We start from the raw sequence: 21457 nt of genomic DNA, 5'->3' as shown, positions 1-21457 counted from the left end.
TTTGTTTGTTTTTACTGGCCTTCCGTTAGGGCCAGGGATAGGGGAACCTACTTCACATTGGGCTTGGCCAAGCTGTGATAGGAAGGAAATACGTGCAAATGAGGCCTAGGCTGTCTCTCTCTCTCTCTCTCTCTCTTAATTCTCCTTGGCTGACAGGAAGGAATTGGGAGGGACAGAATTTCCCTCAGGTATTCAGGCAAGCATGCTGTTACTTAATAGTTTTTGGTATATATGTAGGAGAAGAAGTAAAATTTCTCCTTGAAAAAAGATAGTTTGAGAGTAATGTGGCATGATTGATGAATATGGAATATTATTGACTAACTGCTTTATATTAGTTTTTATTTCTTATTCAGCATTATTGTTATTCTATTATTCTATTAGAAAGGTCATTTAATAAATGGAGTTACTAATCTGAATTTTCACCATGATACTTAACTGCTTTAACTAGGTTTGCCTTTTTTTGAGATTTTAAGGTTTTGCAAATAAGGCCATTATTATTAGTTTTTAATAGTAGTTTTTAAATAGAAGACAATTCTCATATGAATGAAAGACATTTGGAAAGAGATTGTCCTTGAATAGCTGAAGAGACCAAAGTTACAACCAGGAATACTTGTGATTTTGTAAATACTGGACATTTATTTAAAGCATGTTGATTAGGTGTATTAGGGAAAGTTAAGGTAACTTCTATCAAGAAAGTATGCCTCATAGTGATGAAGGCACAGAAAGGACTAGGGCCACACCTAGATAAACTTTTATGTTCCTTTTAAAAAGGATAGTGGTATCCTGAGAGGTATAGCAGATGTGACAGTAATTAACAAAAGATAGTGAAAAAACTAATATAGAGCAAAGAGGAAAAACACCCCAGTTTTAGATATGACTGCATATGAATTTTAAAAGCCTTATTAGATACAGTTTTTATTATTAATATTCCTGGGAAACCTTCCATATTATTTTCTGATATTATTGAGACAGTTTCAGCAAGACTATATCTATTTAAGTTCTAGGCTATCACTGTAAATTTTATTAGTATATTACAGTTATTGCTGTCTATTCCAGAGGACTAGTGGTCTATAGTTAGACTGTATAATGATGTAAATCCAGCTTTTGCATCGGACAGCTTTCTTTCTTTTCTCAGAATTTCTGAATCCCTTTTTGGTAGGTAACTTAAATGTCCCATATAACTAATGGATTTTTTTCACAATGATTGATTGTGCTGATGGAGACACTGTTTGAAGGTTAAGAAAGAAAAGGAGAGAACAAAGGAAAGAATGAATACATGAATATATTTTCAACTGTTGAAAAAAAAATACACGCTTTAAAGCTTCTTCCAAAATAAATATGAATAGTAAGGTCATATTTGTGGCCATCATGATATACTTGTTTTATAGGTTCTGTTGGAGTTCAGGGGAAAAGTGTTTTGGAAAGAGAGAAGCCTCAGCAAACCTTTCTATTGCCTGGGTGTGGGCCAAGTCACATGGATTGGGTGTGGGGAGTTTCAATGTTGCAGAACCAGGAAGTTCACCGAGAATTATCCTGAGCTGTGTTAACAAACTGACGAAAGAGAACACGGGATTTTTTTTTCAGAATGGATTGGTTAAAGGTCTTTAAAGATTTTTTCAGTAAGTTAATCTGTTTATTAAATCTGTAGTTTCTTGCAGTTTTTGAAATAGAGTTTTCACTTTGTGAATTTAAAGGAAAACTATGGATAGAACATGGTGGGTTTATATAGGCTGGTGCTTTATATTGTTTATGAAACATAAGCTAAGTGATTGGTGATACATCAAATATCAATAGCTTTGACTTGATAAGTAATTAAAAAATTTTTAATATCAATGTTTAAATAACAGACAGGAAAAGGATATAAATGATTTGAGTTTGATGCAGTTAGTTCTTTGAACTTAGCATAGACATTTGAAGTGAATTACATAAATTGTAAACATATTAAAAACAGGAGGAGAAAAAGGCTTTAAGTGAGCAAGTTCCTTCATCCTCAACATTTGAAGTAACATGATATTGTTCTGGTGCTTTTTGCTTAGATTTCAGAGGACTGATGTAGAAGATAATGTTTAATAAAAGCATCAGTAAAGAGAATGTTTTGACTTAATGTCGGATTGCTAGAAATTGCTATTTTGGTTAATTTGAGACTTGATATTTTGAAATGAATTGTGAGAGCAGCTGCATACAAAGAATATGAAAACATTGACAGAAAATAGTGAATTCTTAGATTGTTTTTGAGTTCAGGTCATAAAGTAATTCTAATACTAACAAGAACCTCATCTGTGTATCTGCTGATAGCCTTTTTATACTCTTATGATAGTGAACTTGATTTGGTCTCTTTGAACAATTGCTCGGTGGTTCTAGGAAAATGAACAGAAGGATTGTTGTAGAAGTCTCTTATGTGTAAGGAGTCTAAGGAAACAAAAAGTAACCTGTCAAAAGATTTCGGGGCAAAGAGCAAAATGGAAAGGGAGTAAAAGCACTTTGTTGAAAAAAAAGTTGTAATATTAAGACTCATTCATTTCTTTAATTAACTTTGGTGGCCAAGTAAATCCTTTTAGAATATATCTCTTTTGTTTACTTTTTGGGGAGTTGTTAAAATTTTAGACCCATTTTGGGGGGTTAGTTTTCCTTTTAAAGAGCTTACTTATTCATTCGTTTATCAGCATTTTTATTGAGAGCCTACCCACTGCAAGCCACACAAAAATTATAGAATGAAAAACTAACACTAACTGTCACAGAAGTTACATTCTGATGAGGAGGTAGGTGGTGGTTGTTACACTAACTGTCACAGAACTTACATTCTGGTGAGGAGGTAGCTGGTGGTTGTTATTTATTATTAATATTTCGTATCTGAGTTTGATATCTAAGTGATGTTGACCATAAATCAACTAGAAGTGGTATAAAAAGAATATGTTATATCATTGATACAGTGATTTAATATATACCATCAATACAGTATAAAATCTATAGAGTCTTAGAAAGTTGATAGTTATTTTTAAATACATGTGTAGACTGAGAGTCAGGATTTGAGATTTATAATCAAAATATTCCTTTCCTCACTGCCTGCAGTAAGGCAGAATTTATATTTATTTAGCTCTGTAGCTGTTCACCAACCTTTTCCCTGAATGGCCTTGAAAAGTAAGAGGAAACAATATATGTGCTCCTTGTGTGGTAGCCAGAATACCCTTGAGAACAAAAAGGGCACATTGTTTTAGAGAAAGCAGAGAATAATAAAAAGCAGTAATTTATCTTCATATAAATCAAGTGAACAGATAAAAATACAAAAAAATTAAATAAAAACCTGTACTGGAAAGAACATCATTTATATGTATTTAGAATTCCTTTGTTCTGCTCCCAGATATATCACTTATAGGCCATGTGGCCAAGGGTATATAACTTTCCTAATCTTCTGTTCCTTATGTGTAAAGGCGAGAGTTGGGCAAGACCAGATGATCCTGGAAAAAGTCCCTTCTGACTCTGAAAGTCTTTAGTCCTGGTAAACAACTGATCAGTCTTACATGTGGTATAGAAATCAGGGGAAAGTCCATAAGGGAGAAACTGGTTTTGAAGAAGGAGGAACATAACAGAATTATAGTTCCCTAAAGAATTCGCAAGAATCAGTAATACTTTCTTAGGCCTCATTCTATTGAACACTTGTTTACTCTGATTTAGATGGAAGGGAAATGACATGCTTAAGGTAAAGACCTAATGATGGAAGTATAACTAGTACATTGAGTTCAGAAATTTATTTGAAAGCTAAAAACTGAGAAACAAGATGAATAGAAACAGACATAAATGTAAAATTCTACATTAAGTTTTTAAAAGGAATTGAAAAAGTTGCTGAGAATTTGTCTTGGCTGCAATTTACATGAGTGAAAGACTTAGTAGGAGCTGCTGTGATAATGTAGGTGCTAAAAAAAATATCTCAACACTCTGTATGATGGCATTGATTCAAATCTACGAGGCACTCAGGTGAAGGGATGCAGTAGTTCCCTAGTGTGTGTGCTGGCCAAATAAAACATGACATCATCTATTCACTTTGGATAAATATACTTTAACAGTGATATTGAGAAACTCAGATGCTTCCAAATACTAGCATCAAGTATATCAAAGGATTTGGAAACCAGGTTACATAAAGAATAGTTATGGGTACAAAGATTTGCCTTAGGGAGAGGACAACTATCGTGTGAAGATGGAATATTTACAGTGCTTAACCAGATTCTTAAAAACTTTTGAGGAGTTAATAGTACATTGTTTTGGTCAAGAAACAGTGCTATAGGAAGAAAGAAGTAAAACTAGTGGATTGGAGTGAGGGGAAAACTATACTAATGCTTTTGGTTTTTTAAACAAAGCTAATGATAAAAATGACTGCCTCAGAGTTATGCACATCCTCAGTGCATATACCTGAGTATTATTTCCCTCCCAACTCTGAAAAAGTAAATGCCAGAAGCACTAGGAGGTAGGAAAGTAATAACCACCATTGATTGAGTGCCTGCTAGGTGCTATGCACTGTGCTGAGTGCTTTACATATAAACTTTAAAAAATTCTTTACAAAACTTTTCTGAGATAGGTACTTACTACACACCACCATTTCACAAACAAGGAAACTGGAGGTTAAAGAAGATTAAATAACTTGACCAAGATCAGATTAACCAGTAAGTAACAGCACTAAAGTTTAAATTTAGGGTCTCTTTTGTTAAGAGTTTCCCTAGTGCACACATTATAACTATAGAGTAGAGAAAAGATTAGAGTCAGATAAGTAATGGATTGAAAAGATTTGATGCAAAAGGGACTGATTAAAATTAGGAGGATTGTGGTGAACTAACTGTGAAGCTGGGAAAAATTTAGAAAAGATAATACATTGATCTGAGGGAGCCTGCTTGTTGTGGAATGATCTAATTGTTGCTGATTATAACGTACTTGAGAAATTAAGAGATACTGATACTTTACATTTGTATAATTTTGTAAAGTACTTTTGCATCTACTCTCTCATTGATAGCATGAGATTGGAAGGACTATTTTTAAGCAGAAACAAAGGGCAATAAACAGGCCCTTCTGGAAGATTTGTAAGCAGGGGAAAAAGCAAGCTATTGATTACGCATGCATTTGTCAGTCATTCACATGATAAACAGGACTTTGTTTTGTACAGAAAACAAATATTCTAAGCTTATATTCTTTCTCTGAACTATTTCTGGCCTCTAAGATTAAAATAGGTTGTTCTGGTGTTTTCCCACTTAGGGCTTTAATTGTTGGGTCTGTCCAAAAATTCTTCACAGTTTTTTTGGACAAGGTTAATTAGTCTTAGACATTATCTTTTTCAGAATCAAAAGAAAAATATTTTTGAACTAGCCTTTATTTTCAGGTTTAGAATTTTATATTTGCTTATGTCAGTATTCAGTTTAATCAGTTTAATAAACACATTGATCATCTGCTGTATATATACAGTTCTAAGTAGTATAGGAAGTACAAAAGATCAGTGAGACATTAAAAATGCTTCTCTCTGGAAGCTTATGCTCTAGTAGATGGGCTTAAAAGACACAGGAAATGCTAGCATACAAGTACCTCAGAAGTACAAGGTGCTGGGGTACTTCAAAAAGGAGAGCTTATAATATCATTGAGGGTGACGATGGGGAATGAAGGATGTTGAAAAACATGAAGCAGAAAGATAAATAAAATAATAAAGTTGTTATTTGAAATGGCACTTCTTGAATGGGTACATTTTTGAAAGGCAGAAGTTTTAATGAGGTTTTGCTAAGAAACTAACAAGGTAAACTAAGTCATGAAGGTAGAAACATCTAATTCAGGGGATTTAAGTGGCCCATTCTTACTAAAATTTAGGGTAGTTTTAGTGCAGGGCGTTATAGAAAGATGCTTTTGTTTAACATTTACTCTGTGTACTGTACTATTACTTTATTTTATTCAGTTCTCACAACACTCATGGTAAGTGCTGTTTCCTCCATTTCTGAGCTCAGAAAAGTGAAATAGCTTGCTCAAGTTTCGACAGTTAGTAAGAAGCATACCTGGGATTTGAACTCAAAGGCTGTTTAAAGGTCTACACTGTTTTCTATAGTCTATACCAGGGGTGCCCAACCCCTGGGCTGCGGACTGATACCTGTCCGTGGCCTGTTAGGAACTGGGCAGCACAGCAGGAGATGAGTGGCAGGCCAGTGAGCGAAGCTTCGTCTGCTGCTCCCCGTTGCCTGAACCATCATCATCCCATCCACACCACCGCCCCGTCCTTGGAAAAATAAAATTGTCTTCCACGAAACTGGTCCCTGGTGCCAAAAAAGTTGGGGGCCGCTGGTCTATACCATAAGCCTGGAAAGGAAGGCTTGAGGACATTCTAGACAGGGCTGTAGATTCCAGGCAGAGTATTTCTCTTAATTTGTTAGGCAGGAGAGCCACTGTTGGCTTTTGAGCAATAGGGTCATGTGATTGTAGCTGTAATATAAGATTAGACTGGATGATGTGGATGATGGGTTGAAGTGAGATAGATTGGATTAGTAAAAAAAAAAACTAGTTAGTGGGTAGTGAAGGCTCAAGCACAACAACATGAGCCTGAACTAGCACATGAATAGTGGAAATGGAAAAGTGTTGGCATAAAGGACATATGGTGACTTTAAGGATTTGATGTTTGAATCTTTTAAGAAAATAATTTTTATGATGTAAAATTCATGAAGTTAACTGTTTTAAAGTGTACAGTTCAGTGGTATTTAGTACATTAACAATGTTGTGCAACTACTACATCTGTCTAATTCCAAACTATTTTCATCACCCAAAAGGAAACCCCATTCCCATTAAACAGTTGTTCCCATTACTCCTTCCCTTTAGTTCCTGGCAACCACTAATCTGCTTTCTGTCCATATGGATTTACCTATTCTGGCTATGTCATATAAATGGAATCATACAATATGTAACCTTTTATGTCTAGTTTCTTTCACTCAGCATACTGTTTTTGAGGTTCATTCATGTTGTAGCATGTATCACCACTTCATCCCTTTTATGGCTGAATAATATTGAATTATATGGGTATACCACATTTTGTTTATCCATTCATCTGTGGATGGACATTTGGGTCATTTACATCTTTTGGTTATTGTGAATAGTGAAGCTATGAACACTTGTTTACAAGTATTTATTTGAATACCTGTTTTCAGTTCTTTTGCGTATATACCTAGGGATGGAATTATGGTAGTTCTGTGTTCAACATTTTGAGGAACCATCAGCTGTTTCCCACAGCAGTAGCACCATTTTACATTTTGACCAGAGGGGTTCTCCTCATCAACACTTATTTTCCTTTTTTTTTCGTTTGGTTTAATTTGGTTTTATTATAGCCATCCTAGTAGGATGTGAAATGGTATCAGTATTTCATTGTCGGAGTTCCCTGGTGCCGCAGTGGTTAAGAATCTGCCTGCCAATGCAGGGGACATGGGTTCGAGCTCTGGTCCGGGAAGATCCCACATGCCACGGAGCAACTAAGCCTTTGTGCCACAACTACTGAAGCCCGCGCACCTAGAGCCCGTGCTCCACAACAAGAGAAGCCACAGCATGAGAAGCCTACGCACCACAATGAAGAGTAGCCCCTGCTTGCCGCAACTAGAGAAAGCCCTCACGCAGCAACGAAGACCCAGTGCAACCAAAAATAAATAAAATTGATTCTTTAAAAAAAAAAAAAAAGTTCATACGGTTTTGACTTGCATTTCCCTAATGACTCATGATGTTGAGCATCTTTTCATGTGCTTTTGGTTATTTGTACATCTTCCTTGAAGAATTATTTATTCAAGTCCTTTGTCCATTTTTGAGATAGATTGTTTTCCGTTTTGTTCTTAGGTTCTAAGAGTTCTTTATATATGTTCTGGATAGAGACCCTTATCAGCATTATGATTTGCAAATATTCTTTTCTAATTCTGTAGGTTGTCTTTTCACTTTCTTGGTAGTGTCCTTTGCACAAGTGTTTTTTATTTTAATGAAGTACAGTTTATCTTTTTTTTTTTTGGTGTCAAATCTAAGAATCTGTTGCTATATCCAAGGTCATGAGACTTTTCCCTGTGTTATCTTCTGAGTGTTTTAAAGTTTTAACTCTTATATTTGGGTCATCTATCCATTTTGAGTTAATATTTGTATGTGGTATGAAGTAGGAATCCAACTTCGTTCTTTTGCCTGTGGATATGCAGTTGTCCCAGCATCATTTGTTGAAGAAACTATTCTTTCTTCCATTAAATGGTTTTGGCACCCTTCTCAAGGTCAAAGTCAAAATATATGGAGCAACTGGAATAGAATTGAGAGTTATTTCAGAACTCTCAATTATTTTCCATTGGTCTATTCCTCATTCCTTTTATGCCAGTACTACACTGTTTTGAGTACTGTGGCTTTGTAGTAAGTTTTGAAATTGGGAAGTGTGAGTCCGTCAACTTTGTTTTCCATTTTCAAGTTTGTTTTGGCTATTTGGGATAACTTGCAATTCCATATGAATTTTAGGATCAGCTTTTTCCATTTCTGCAAAAAATAGGGTGTTGGTACTTTGATAAGGATTACATTGAATCTGTGGATCACTTTGGATAGTATAGGCATCCCTTGGTATCTGCAGGGGTTTGGTTCCAGTACCCCCTGCAAATAACCAAAACTCAAGGTTGCTCAAGTTTCTTGTATAAAATGGCATAGTATTTGCATTAACCTACACACATCCTCCTATATACTTTAAATCATCTCTCAATTACTTGTAATACTAATGCAATGTAAATTCTATGTAAATAGTTTCTGGTGCATGGTACATTCACATTTTCCTTTTGGGAATTTTCTGGAGTTTTTTTTCCCCAAATATTTTTGATCTGAGGTTGCTTGAATCCACAGATACGGAACCCATGGATACCGAGGGCCAACTGTATTGCCATCTAAAAATACTAAGTTTTCAAATGCATAAACACAGAATGGGGGCTTCCCTGGTGGCACAGTGGTTGAGATCTGCCTGCCGATGCAGGGGACACGGGTTCGTGCCCCGGTCTGGGAGGGATCCCACATGCTGTGGAGTGGCTGGGCCCGTGAGCCATGGCCGTTGAGCCTGCGCTTCCAGAGCCTGTGCTCCGCAACGGGAGAGACCACAGCAGTGAGAGGCCCATGTACCACAAAAAAAAAAAAAAAAAAAAACCACAATGTCTTTCCATTTATTTAGGTCTTCTTTAATTTCTTGCAACAATATTTTGTAGGTCAACAATATTTTGTAGTGTTTATTGTATAAGTCTTGTACCTCCTTGATTAAATTTATTTCTGTGTATTTTATTCTTAATGCTATTAAAAATTGAATTTTAAAAATTTCCTGTGACTTCCCTGGTGGCACAGTGGTTAAGAATCCACCTGCCAGTGCAGGGGACACGAATTCGAGCCCTGGTCTGGGAAGATCCCACATGCTGCGGAGCAACTAAGCCTGTGTGTCATGGCTACTGAACCTACGCTCAAGAGCCTGCGAGCCACAACTCCTGAGCCTACGAGCCACGACTACTGAAGCCTGTGTGCCTAGAGCCTGTGTTCTGCAACAAAGAGAAGCCACCACAATGAGAAGCCCATGCACAATGAAGAGTAGCCCTGCTTGCCACAACTAGAGAAAGCCTGTGCGCAGCAATGAAGACCCAACGCAGCCAGCCTGAATGAATGAATGAATGGAAGGAAGGAAGGGAGGAAGGAGCCCAATAAGGTTTGGGGGGTTAAGAGCACAGGAAAAAAAAATTTCCTTTTCAGATTATTCATTGCTAGTATATAGAAATACACTGATTTTTTTGTGTTTTTGTATCTTTCAACTTTGCTAAGTTATTGGTTCTAGCTTTTTTGTGTGTGAATTCTTTAGGATTTTCTATATAAGATCATGTCATCTGTGAATAAAGATTATTTTACTTCTTCCTTTCCAGTTTGGCTATCTCTTATTTCTTTATCTTGCCTAATTGCTCTGGCTAGCACCTCTCGTACAGTGTTGAATAGAAGTGGTGAAACAGGGCATTTATGGCTTGTTCTTGATCTTAGGGGAAAAGCTTTCCGTCTTTCACTACTGAGTGTGATGGTAACCATGGTTTTTTCATAAATGCCCTTTATTTTGTTGAGGAAATTCCCTTCTGTTCCTAGTTTGCTGACCATTTTTATCATGAAAGGGTGTTTTATCACTTTTATCATGAAAATCCCAAATTGCTACTTGCAGTACTTTTGTGGACATTTGCCAAGGGCAAAAAATTTGAGTTGCTAGCAGAGGTCAAACAAGGTGACCTCTCATTTCAGCTCTCATACTGAAAATCAGTGTCCTTTTTGCAGTTTAATGCCGTGTGTGTGTGTGTGTGTGTGTGTGTGTGTGTGTGTGTGTGTGTGTGTGTGATTTTACTGTTTAAAATGGTGCCCAAGCATAGTGCTAAAGTATTGTCTAGTGTTCCTAAGTGTAAGAAAGCTTTGATTTGCTTTATGGAAAAAATATGTGTGCTAGGTAAGCTTCATTCAGGCATGAGTTTATAGCGTTGTTGGCCATGAGTTCAGTGTCAGTGAGTCAACAATTTATATTAAATAAAGTGTCTTTAAAGAGAAACACACATAACAAAAATGTTGTGAACAGAGTATCCCCTAGAGCAGTGGTTCAGTATGCTAATTAAGTATTCATGGTCACCTTATAGAACAGAACCACCATGAATAACAAAAATTAACTGTTGAGTATATTTATATCTATATTCATACAGGAAAGGATATTGGTCAGTAGTTTTCTTGTGATATCTTTATGTCTTTGGTATCTAGGTAATGCTGGCCTCATGGAATGAGTTATGAAATGTTTCCTTCTCTTTTGGTAGAAGTTTGAGAGAAAAATGTTTGGTAGAATTCAGAAGTCAAGTTATCTGGTTCTGGGCTTTTATTTGTTGAGAAGTGTTGATTACTGATTCAGTCTTTTACTTCAGTCTATCCACATTTTCTGTTTCTTCTTGAGTCATTTTTGGTAGTTTGTGTGTTTCTAGCAATTTTTTCTTTTCATGTAGGTTTTCTAATTTATTGGCATATAGTTTGTAGTATTCTTTTATTTCTGTAAGGTTTCTAGTAATGTCCCCACTTCAGTTCTGATTTTAGTAATTTAAGTCTTTTCTCTTTTTTTTCTTGGTCAGTCTCGCTAAAGATTTGTCAGTTTTGATATTTTCAAAGGTTTCATTGCCTCTTTGTTGTTTTTCTGTACTCTTTGTATTTACCTCTGCTCTAATCTTTATTATTTCCTTCCTTCTGCTAGCTTCTGCTTGATCTTTTTTTAGTTCTTTAAGGAGTAAAGTTAGGTTATTGATTTGAGATTGATTTTCTTTTTTAATGTAAGCTGGTACAGCTATAAATTTCCCTGTGAGCACTGCTTTTGCCATAGCCTATAGGTTTTAGTATGTTGTGTTTTCATTTTCATTTATCTCAATGTATTTTCTAATCTCACCTGTAATTTTTTCTTTGACCTACTAGTGGTTTGGGTGTGTTGATTAATTTCCACATATTTGTAAATTTTCCCATTTTCCTTTCTGTTATTGATTCTGAATTTCATTCCACTGTGGTCAGAGAAGATATTTTATATGATTTCAGTTTCGTGGTCTTTTGTTCTATCCATTATTGAAAGTGAGGTATTGAAATCTCCAACTATATCGTAGAACTGTCAATTTATCCCTTTAATTCTGTTAGTTTTTGCTTTATTATATGTCTTGCCGCTCTGTTGTTAGGTGTGTATATATCTATAATTGTTAAATCTTCTTCATGGATTGACTTGTTATCAACATATAATGTCCTTTGTCTCCTGTAACGATTTTTGTCTTAAAGTCTTTTGTTACCATTTTCATGGAATGTCTTTTTGGATCCTTTCACTTTCAAACCTGTTTGCATCTTTGGATCTGAAGTTAGTGTCTTATAGATAGCATAGTGTTGGATCATATTTTTTTAATTCATTCTGCCAATCTTTACCTTTTAGTCCAACATTTCAAGAAATTACTGGTAGGAAAGGCCCTCTGATACTTTGCTGTTTGTTTTTTCTATATGTCTTATACCTTTTTTCCCCTCAATTCTTTTATTACTACCTTTTATAATTGATTTTTTTTCATATCTTAATTGAAGTATAACTGCTTTACAATGTTGTGTTAGTTTCTGCTGTACAACAAAGTGAATCAGCTGTATGTATACATATATCCTCATATCCCCTCTGTCTTGAGCCTCCCTCCCACCCTCCCTATCCCACCCCTTAGGTCATCACAAAGCATCAAGCTGATCTCCCTCTGCTATGCAGCAGCTTCCCACTAGCCATCCATTTTACATTTGGTCGTGTATATATGTCAGTGCTACTTTCTAACTTTATCCCAGCTTCCACTTCCCCTGCTGTGTCCTCAAGTCCATTCTCTACATCTGCGTCTTTATTCCTGCCCTGCCTGCCACTAGGTTCATCAGTACCACTTTTTTTAGATTCCATGTAAGTGCATTAGCATACGGTATTTGTTTTTCTCTTTCTGACTTACTTCACTCTGTATGACAGAGTCCATCCACCTCATTACAAATAACTCAATTTCGTTCCTTTTTATGGCTGAGTAATATTCCATTTGTATATATGAGTGATATCATCTTTATCCATTCATCTGTTGATGGACATTTAGGTTGCTTCCATGTCCTAGCTATGGTAAATAGTGCTGCAATGAACATTGTGGTGCATGTATCTTTTTGAGTTATGGTTTTCTCAGGGTATATGCCCAGTAGTGGTCTGGCTGGGTCATATGGTAGTTCTATTTTTAGTTTTTTAAGGAACCTCCATACTGTTTTCCATAGTGGCTGTATCAATTTACACTCCTACCAACAGTGCAGGAGGATTCCCTTTTCTCCACACCCTCTTCAGCATTTATTGTTTGCAGATTTTTTTGATGATGGCCGTTCTGACCGGTGTGAGGTGATACCTCATTGTGGTTTTGATTTGCATTTCTCTAGTGATTAGTGATGTTGAGCATCTTTTTGTGTGTTTGTTGGCCATCTGTATGTCGTCTTCGGAGAAATGTCCATTTAGGTCTTCTGCCCATTTTTGGATTGGGTTGTTTTTTTGATATTGAGCTGCATGAGCTGCTTGTATATTTTGGGGATTAATCCTTTCTCAGTTGCTTTGTTTGCATATAATTGATTTTTTTATGATGCACATTTTGTTTTGTTCTCATTTCTTTTTCAGTGTGTTTAGTTTTTTTCTTAGTGATTACCCTGTGGATTACAATTAGCATCTTAACTTTTTAACAATCAAGGTTGAAGTAATGCAAATTTAGCTTCAATAGTATACAAAAGTCTGCTCTTTTATAGTTCTGTCTTTATACATTGTGTGCCCATTAACCTAGATTTGAAATTACCGTTTTATATATTTGCATCTTAAATCATATAAGAATAAAAGAGGACTTACAAGCTAAAAATGTAACTGGTTTTTATATTTACAGTGTAGCCACCTTTACCACTGTTCTTCATATGACTTTAGTGACCTTTCATCTCAGCCTGGAGGACTCTCTTTAGCGTTTTTTGTAGCACAGGTGTAGTGTGACAAACTCCTTCAGTTTTTGTTTACCTTGGGAGTATCTTAACTTCTTCAGTTTTAAAGGACACTTTTGCTGGACATGGAATTCTTTTTTTTTTTTAACTTTATTAGAGTATAATTGCTTTACAATGGTGTGTTGGTTTCTGCTTTATAACAAAGTGAATCAGTTATACATATACATATGTCCCCATATCTCGTCCCTCTTGCGTCTCCATCCCTCCCACCCTCCCTATCCCACCCCTCTAGGTGGTCACAAAGCACCGAACTGATCTCCCTCTGCTATGTGGCTGCTTCCCACTAGCTGTCTATTTTACGTTTGATAGTGTATATATGGACATGGAATTCTTGATGGATACGTTTTTCTTTCAGCATCAGATTCTACCTTGTCCTTAGGGTTTGTTGTTGCTCCTTATTGTGGTTGTTTTGTTTGCTTGTTTAGTGACTTTTCTAAACTCTTTTTATAAAGTCTGTGTCATTGTGTGATCACACACATCTGTGTTCTTTTGCTTAGTTGTTAGCCAGTGTTTTGAAAGAGTTTTCTTAAACACGTGAAACCAAAAGAAAAGGAAAAAAAAAACCTCTTTCAACACTTAGCCAGGCCATTGCAACTCTTCCTTAGCCTTTACTTACTGCTTCTTCAGAGCTTGAAGGTCAGCAATAGGTGAAAGCTCAGGGTCTTCTCAGGCCTTTGCTGAACAAGTGCCGGTTCTGGCTATGTGTATGGCTTTCTTGATTTTCTGGTATACACAGGGGCTTTTCAAAGCCCTTATTACCCCATTTGTGTCCTTACTCAAACTTTTCCTTCCTAGGATTTTTTATCTGTTTCTTATCCTAGTTGTTGTTTCTTCTACCAGTCTGCTGCATCAATTAAATGATTTCAGCAGAAAACATCCTAGCCCTGGGAATGCTCCAAGTCAGGTGAAACCAAGGCAAGTCATTGTGCCGGTCCTTCAGGTAGCTTCCAGATAGGTTGAAACGCACAATTACAATTCTTTGTGAATAAGATCTGTATTGTTCTGTCTGGCATTAGGAGTTCAGTTTGCTATCCTCACAGCCACCACTGATTTGGGATTTAAGAGATATTAGGCAGGCAGCTTAAAATGCTACAGTGCTCTCTTACTACAAAGCAGCAGCTTCTTTATTCCCTAAGCTTAGCTAGTTTTTATAAGTTTTTTACTAGATTCTGGAGTTCCGCAAAAGTTGATTTTGACGGTATTCGCCAGCTCATTGATTACTCTTTTGGAGGGATGGAACCCTAGAGTTCCCTGCTGTGCCAGAAATCCCTGATGTATGAATTTTTCATGATGATGATACATCATTAACCAGAAGGAAGGAAATTGGGAGGGAGGGAGTTAGTTGATTTATGGATCTTGGAGAGGTTATTTTTATTTGGACATGGAGGTTGTATTTGAGGTGCTGATGGTACATTCATTCTGTAGATGTCTAGTGACATTTGGAATTGTAATGCTTGAATTCTAGCTTAGAGCTACAAAGAGACCTTGGAACCTTCTATACAGAAGTTATAGAAAGTGAAAGTGTATGATTTCCTTGAAGCAGAGGCTAAGTCCAAGCATGGCATCTTGGGAAACACTTTCAACAAAGGAATCATTCACTTGTTCTTTCAGCAAACATTCACTTTGTTCCTGCTACTAGTATAGTTACTGCTAAGTGCTGGAGATACAAGGTAATAAGATCCAGCTTACTGCCCCCAGGAAACTCACTCTTATTAGATGGACAAGTAAGCAAGTACAATCCAATTTTATAACAAGGTTTAGAGGAACCCAGACAGAGGAACACAAGAATATTTAAACAGGTCAGTAGGGAAAACAGGAGACTCTCGGGGAAATTAAAGAAGGAGAAAATGTTGTACAGAGTTATCTGTGATCTTGGTTGCTGTATAGAGAGTTTGAAAAGACCGAGGGCTCTAAAAGGGACTAATTTGGCAGTGAAGAGATGACAAATTGAGTAGTTTTGGTGGAGATAGAGAACCAGATTATAAGGCGTTAGGAGTGAGTGAGTGGTGAAAAAGTTGAAGGAAAAAGGGAAGACAGTTTTATAAAGAATGATGTAGTTAAAGAACAATAGCAGAGTTGAAGTAACTTTATTTTGGAATAAAAGTGATCTAAATGTGTTTTTAGACAATAGAAGGGAGTGAGTGGGAGGGGAACAAGGATGGTCAAGAGTCCCAAAAAGAGGCAGGAAAGATGGTAGGTATTAAGAACCCAGAAGGATCAGAGGTTGGGAACTTGGGAGAAGAAAAAGAGTAAGGGTAATGAGAAAGAATTTTGAGATAGTGAGAAAGTATTTGAGAAATTTTACCTAGGAATGCCTTAGTTTTCAAGTGAGCAGCGGTGAAAATGCCTGACTAAAGTTGCTGTAGCATACATTTGTGATGATAGTACCATTTGGTTATTTTTTTCATTCTTTTAACAAATATATATTAAGCATCTCCTGTGTACTAAGCACTGTATGGGATCCTTGGGATTATATCCATGAACAAAGTCAGCAAAAGTCTCTGCTGCTGTGGATATATTATTTTAAAATAAACATGAGGTAAAATAAATAGAGCAACCTGGGTCTTGGGAACTAAGAAAGCAAATGGGAGGATTACCTAGACTTAACTACAATTTTATATTGCATGTAAAATTGTGATTTAAGTTACTATTTTATTTCTATACAGCAAGTTAATAGAATCTCAGTTAATAAAGTAAGACAAGAAGAATATGGGTTTGCTGGAGCCTTTATAAGTCGTGAGGATGTAAAGAAAGAAAGAGAAAGAGTGAGAGGGAGGGAAAAAGGAAGGAAGGACGGAATTTGTTATCTTAGTTAAAAGGCTTGAAGGAATTACAGAATTGAAGATACTTTCTTAATAATGAATAAATTGGTGTTTCTGATTATCATTATTTTATATTCTCATTACCCTTTTTTATTTAAACAGGCATTGGAAAAGTGAAAAGAAAACCCAGTGTGCCAGATTCTGCATCTCCTGCTGATGATAGCTTTGTTGACCCAGGGGAACGTCTGTATGACCTCAACATGCCTGCTTATGTAAAATTTAACTACATGGCAGAGAGAGAGGATGAATTGTCATTGATAAAAGGGACAAAGGTGATCGTCATGGAGAAATGCAGTGATGGGTGGTGGCGGGGTAGCTACAATGGACATGTTGGATGGTTCCCTTCAAACTATGTGACTGAGGAAGGCGACAGTCCTTTGGGTGACCATGTGGGTTCTTTGTCAGAGAAATTAGCAGCAGTCGTCAGTAACCTAAATACTGGGCAAGTGTTACATGTGGTACAGGCTCTTTACCCATTCAGCTCGTCCAATGATGAAGAACTTAATTTTGAGAAAGGCGATGTAATGGATGTTATTGAAAAACCTGAAAATGACCCTGAGTGGTGGAAATGCAGGAAGATCAATGGAATGGTTGGTCTGGTGCCGAAAAACTATGTTACCATTATGCAGAATAATCCATTAACCTCAGGTTTGGAACCATCGCCTCCACAGTGTGATTACATTAGGCCTTCACTCACTGGAAAGTTTGCTGGCAATCCATGGTATTATGGGAAAGTCACCAGGCACCAAGCAGAAATGGCATTAAATGAAAGAGGGCATGAAGGTGATTTCCTCATTCGTGATAGTGAATCTTCGGTAAGTTGGTTTTCAAAGGTAAATGGAAATAGAACTCTGAGTATTAAAAAAATAAATAGAAGATTAGAGAAGTTAAGTGGCTTCCCTAAAATTAACCAGGTAGTATATTTGTTAAAATATGTAAAGTTTCTTAGTGAAAGTCAGTGTTCTTTCCAAGTGTATTTAATTTTAGTAATATATAGCCCTACCCTGGATTATTTAAAAGCCTTGTCCTAGTACTGTTGGTTTTGCCTTCCTGAAATATTTTCTTTTGCATTAAACTGAAAAATGGAGAAAATTGAACACTGGTTTCTTCACTGAGAGTAAAACAATGCAGTAGACTAAACTGGGAAAACATTTCTTAAATTGCATAATGGATACACTGTCATCCTTACAATAAAGGAAATCCCTGAATTTAAAAAATTGATATTTGGTTTTTTTATAAATTGCTTGTTTGGACGTTGGAATACACTATTACATACCTCAGAAACCCCATTTGAACATGCACTCTGTATTTGAAGTGCATTTGCAATAAAAGATAAATTCTGTTCCAATACTAGTAAAACAATAAAACTGTAAAACCATAAAAATTGAATAAGAAAATAGTTTTGTGGGCTCTTTTGGGTACTATCTAGGATTTTAGAATTTGACAATACTCATTTCCCTTAAAAATGGCCTTTATTTTTCCTTGATAAAGGATATCACTACTTTTCCATGAGTAGTATTGGCTTTTTTTGTGTATATGTATTTGTACAAAAGTTAATGTATGATTGTATAGAAGGTTGAAAGAAAGAAAGAAGACCTATCTGTTTGAGTGGTGTGTGTGTGTGTTTAAGGGGTGAGGGGTGGGAAAGATGAGAGGGCGAGATTGAAATTAATTGAACTGCCTGATGTGAAGTTCAGGAAATGGGGGCCTGTACATAACCCCTCAGAAGGAGAAGGTGATTTATGATAGGGAAGAGTGGTGGGATTTGTTTTCTGTTAGGTGCCTGACCTGGCCCTACTTTCTAGGACAAGCAGTGGGCAGAAGGATTAGAAGGGAGTGACCCTGGAGTGGGTGGTAAATAACCATAAGATGTTTCCAAGAAACCCACTGTTTGAAACTTTGGCAGTAACTGTATAAGAGGTTGATATAGACTATTCAGAAGAGTGTAAGGTTAAAAAAAAAAAACCTAAAACTTGATTGCAAAATACTGTGTATTTTCTTGTGGGTAATTAAGCATAGATATTATCCAAAATATACCATTACTTTTAGTAGTCGAATTTTTAAAGTAGAGGTCTCAAATAGGCATATTTCATTTGACCTGCACAGTGTTTTTAAACATTTGAATTCATTGTCAGTTTTTAAATATTGGGAGATTTAGTATAAGAATTTAGACATCAGATTTCCCTTTTAAAATTGGAAGGCCTATCAATGTTGAGCCGTATTCCTACAAGGCAACAATTGGCAGTTAAGTGGCTACCTCCTTTAGATTGGCCATGTACTGTTGTTTCCCCCTATATAGCCACCCTGGCCATTGTTTACATTTCTTTTTTGCCCCTTATAGGCATTTGAGTTTATGATCTCTTATTAGAGTTTAAATTAGTTCTCATTTTTGTGTCCTTCATCTTTGAGATTTCAGAGTATTTACTCTGTAAGACAGCTACTGTTAGCTACTAATTGAAAAGGGGTGGATGTCTTGGATTTTCTCCTATGTTTCTCCAGTAGTTTGAATGGAGAGAAGATAGTTTTTATGCTTCAGATGTTAAACTAAAGGATTTGCCCTGGTGTTAGGTAGAGCATAATAGTTAAGAGACTTAAGAGTCTGGCTGCTTCGATTTGAATCCTGGCTCTTTTGTTAACTAGATGGATGATCTTAGGCAACTCAGCTTCTCTTCAGCCTTGATTTTTTTTTCATCTGTAAAATGGGTTTGTTTTGAGGCATAAAGGAGATAATTCATGTAAATAATTTAGTATTGTGCCTAGTACTTAAAGTGCTCACATTTTAGCTGTTACTAGTTTAATATAAAAATGCTAATAGATGTCTTTCAAAATTTTTTTCTCTTTTAGCCAAATGATTTTTCAGTATCACTAAAAGCACAAGGGAAAAACAAGCATTTTAAAGTCCAACTAAAAGAGACTGTCTACTGCATTGGGCAGCGTAAATTCAGCACCATGGAAGAACTTGTAGAACATTACAAAAAGGCACCAATTTTTACAAGTGAACAAGGAGAAAAATTGTATCTTATCAAGCATTTATCATGATACTGCTGACCAGAAGTGACTGCTATACAGTTGTAATTCGTCATGTGAAGACTGAGAAAATATCAGTCCAGTCATGCTTGATTGGAAATTGCTGTTTCTAACTCTATATGAAAATTGACTATAATACATAAGTATTTTTATTATAACTCAGTTCATACATATATACTACATATGCCAAACATCTGCATAGAGCAATTCCTTATCCTTGGTCTTCTGTTTTATTTTTTTTTTTTGCTCTTTTTCTCTTCACTTCTAATATTAAGGTTTTATATTTTGAAAAAATGATGCAAATCGAAAGTCTTTATATGGAAGAATTTCTTTATTGCCTTTCCTTTATTTCCTTGTAAGGGCACCACCTTAGTTACTTCTGCAATGGTTCTCTTCATATAAAATTATTATATCAATTATATCAATATATGGCATATGCTAAAATAAATTTCTTGGAGAGTTGTTAATCTTTTCTGTGACTAAATAGCAATAATAAATGGAAAATTAGAAATTATTTTCAGGTATTATATTTGTCACAAGCCATTGTAAATATCAAGTATGTTGTGTCTGTCATTATTTTCCAAAATTCGTTTGTTTTCAGTGTAAAGCAAAACATACGGGACATAGGTTAGAAAACATATCTTGTACAATTTAAATTTACAACTGTTGGAAACAAAAATCTGTAAATTCCTAAGTTTTTTTTTGTTTTTTTTTGGTGCTTCTCTCTCATCTGGTTATTCAAGAGAACAAAACAGTCTCTGAGATATTTAGCTTTTCAAACTGTAAATGGATGCTCTAGTGTTATTTTTTTCCCCTAGTGTTATTTTACCAAAGCATCTTATTTTTGAATATGTTATATCTGTGTCAATATGAAAAAAGCTATGGCCAAAGTTTGAAGAAGTAAGAGGCAATGAGATACTTGGTTCTCCCCAACCCCACCAAAAAAAAAAATCAATAATTATCAGGCATAGTATTTCTACTATTCTCATTTTCTTCTTTCAGCTTTGAATTTTATTGACTGGGACACTAAAATTGATGTATACCTGAGGAAAAGATGTGATGTGCTAATGGTAAGGGAAAATTATTTTTAGAATCTTATATTTTCAGATGCTTCTATTAAGTTTTTGTTTATCAAGCAGAAGTTTGGGTGTATGGATGAGAGGCTACTGTAGCGTATTTAATCTATTTCTATACATCACAGAAGAAAACCAGTTATACTTTATGGTCACAGCTTTTCCCCCCACTATAAATTCTGGAGATTTAATTTAAGCAAAGTACTTTCAATATTTTAATAGAAAATACTTACTAAAACCACATAACTTAGTAAATAGTAGAAAGTCATGAGATTTTAAAAAATTTCCCCAATGCTGCCTACGCAAATGAATGTTTCCATTCTTTAATATGTTATGAACAGACATTTAAGACACCAGAATTACTGATTCTAAAATTGAAGTTGTCTAATTCATGAGGTTTTTGACTTTGGTTTTTTTAAATTTGTTTTATTTTAAATGTTTTTTAAATTCTCTAAATCTTCAGATCATTTAAAGACTTACATTGCCACTGGGTGGCAGCCCTGACTTCTCTCACTAAGCAATAGGAGTTAGCAAATATAGACATTGTACAATTTTCTGTCTTCATTACATCTGCTTTTAAATCCTTTTAGTTCATATTTCATTATCTTTCTCAGCCCCCTTTGTTTATTAAGATGATTATTAGTAGGCAAGTTTAATGGAAACAAAAGTCATGTATTCTTACCTTTTTTGCTGTAAAATCACTTGAATATAAATTGAGGAAAATAGTTTTAAAGTAGTTGTAAAATGACTAGGTAGCAAACATCTTCTTAATCTTAAACAAACATTTGATGATGCTTTCTTTTTATTTTCCACCTCTTTGTGGTCCCCACCCCCCAGTCTTCCTTATTTAAAAAATGGATTATTTGTTTAAAAAAAAGGAGAGGAGCAACTCAATTACTACTTTGTATCACAGACATGAGCTATTTATAGCAAACCCTGCAGAGCTGATGTTAAGGATTTTGAGAAAGTAGCTAGGAATGGAGTATCACT

The 21457-nt window shown here is 35.6% G+C and overlaps 1 protein-coding gene across 3 annotated transcripts in view; it reads left to right on the top strand.

Moving 5' to 3' along the window:
- NCK1 (NCK adaptor protein 1) overlaps positions 1–21457 on the top strand; it is a 92570-nt gene that overhangs the window by 63265 nt on the left and 7848 nt on the right. For 2 of the 3 annotated variants that reach the window (XM_079921272.1, XM_079921273.1), the window contains 2 exons: positions 16470–17182; positions 19212–21371. In XM_079921272.1, coding sequence (XP_079777398.1) covers positions 16470–17182; positions 19212–19406 — 908 coding nt within the window. In that variant the 3' untranslated portion in view covers positions 19407–21371. Of the gene's footprint in view, positions 1–16469; positions 17183–19211; positions 21372–21457 lie in introns of those variants that run through there. The other variant, XR_013828309.1, reaches the window with a different exon arrangement.

The sequence above is a fragment of the Stenella coeruleoalba genome, assembly GCF_951394435.1.
Source record: "Stenella coeruleoalba genome assembly, chromosome: 5".
Taxonomy (NCBI): Eukaryota; Metazoa; Chordata; class Mammalia; order Artiodactyla; family Delphinidae; genus Stenella; species Stenella coeruleoalba.
This window is presented reverse-complemented; position numbering and strand designations above follow the sequence as displayed.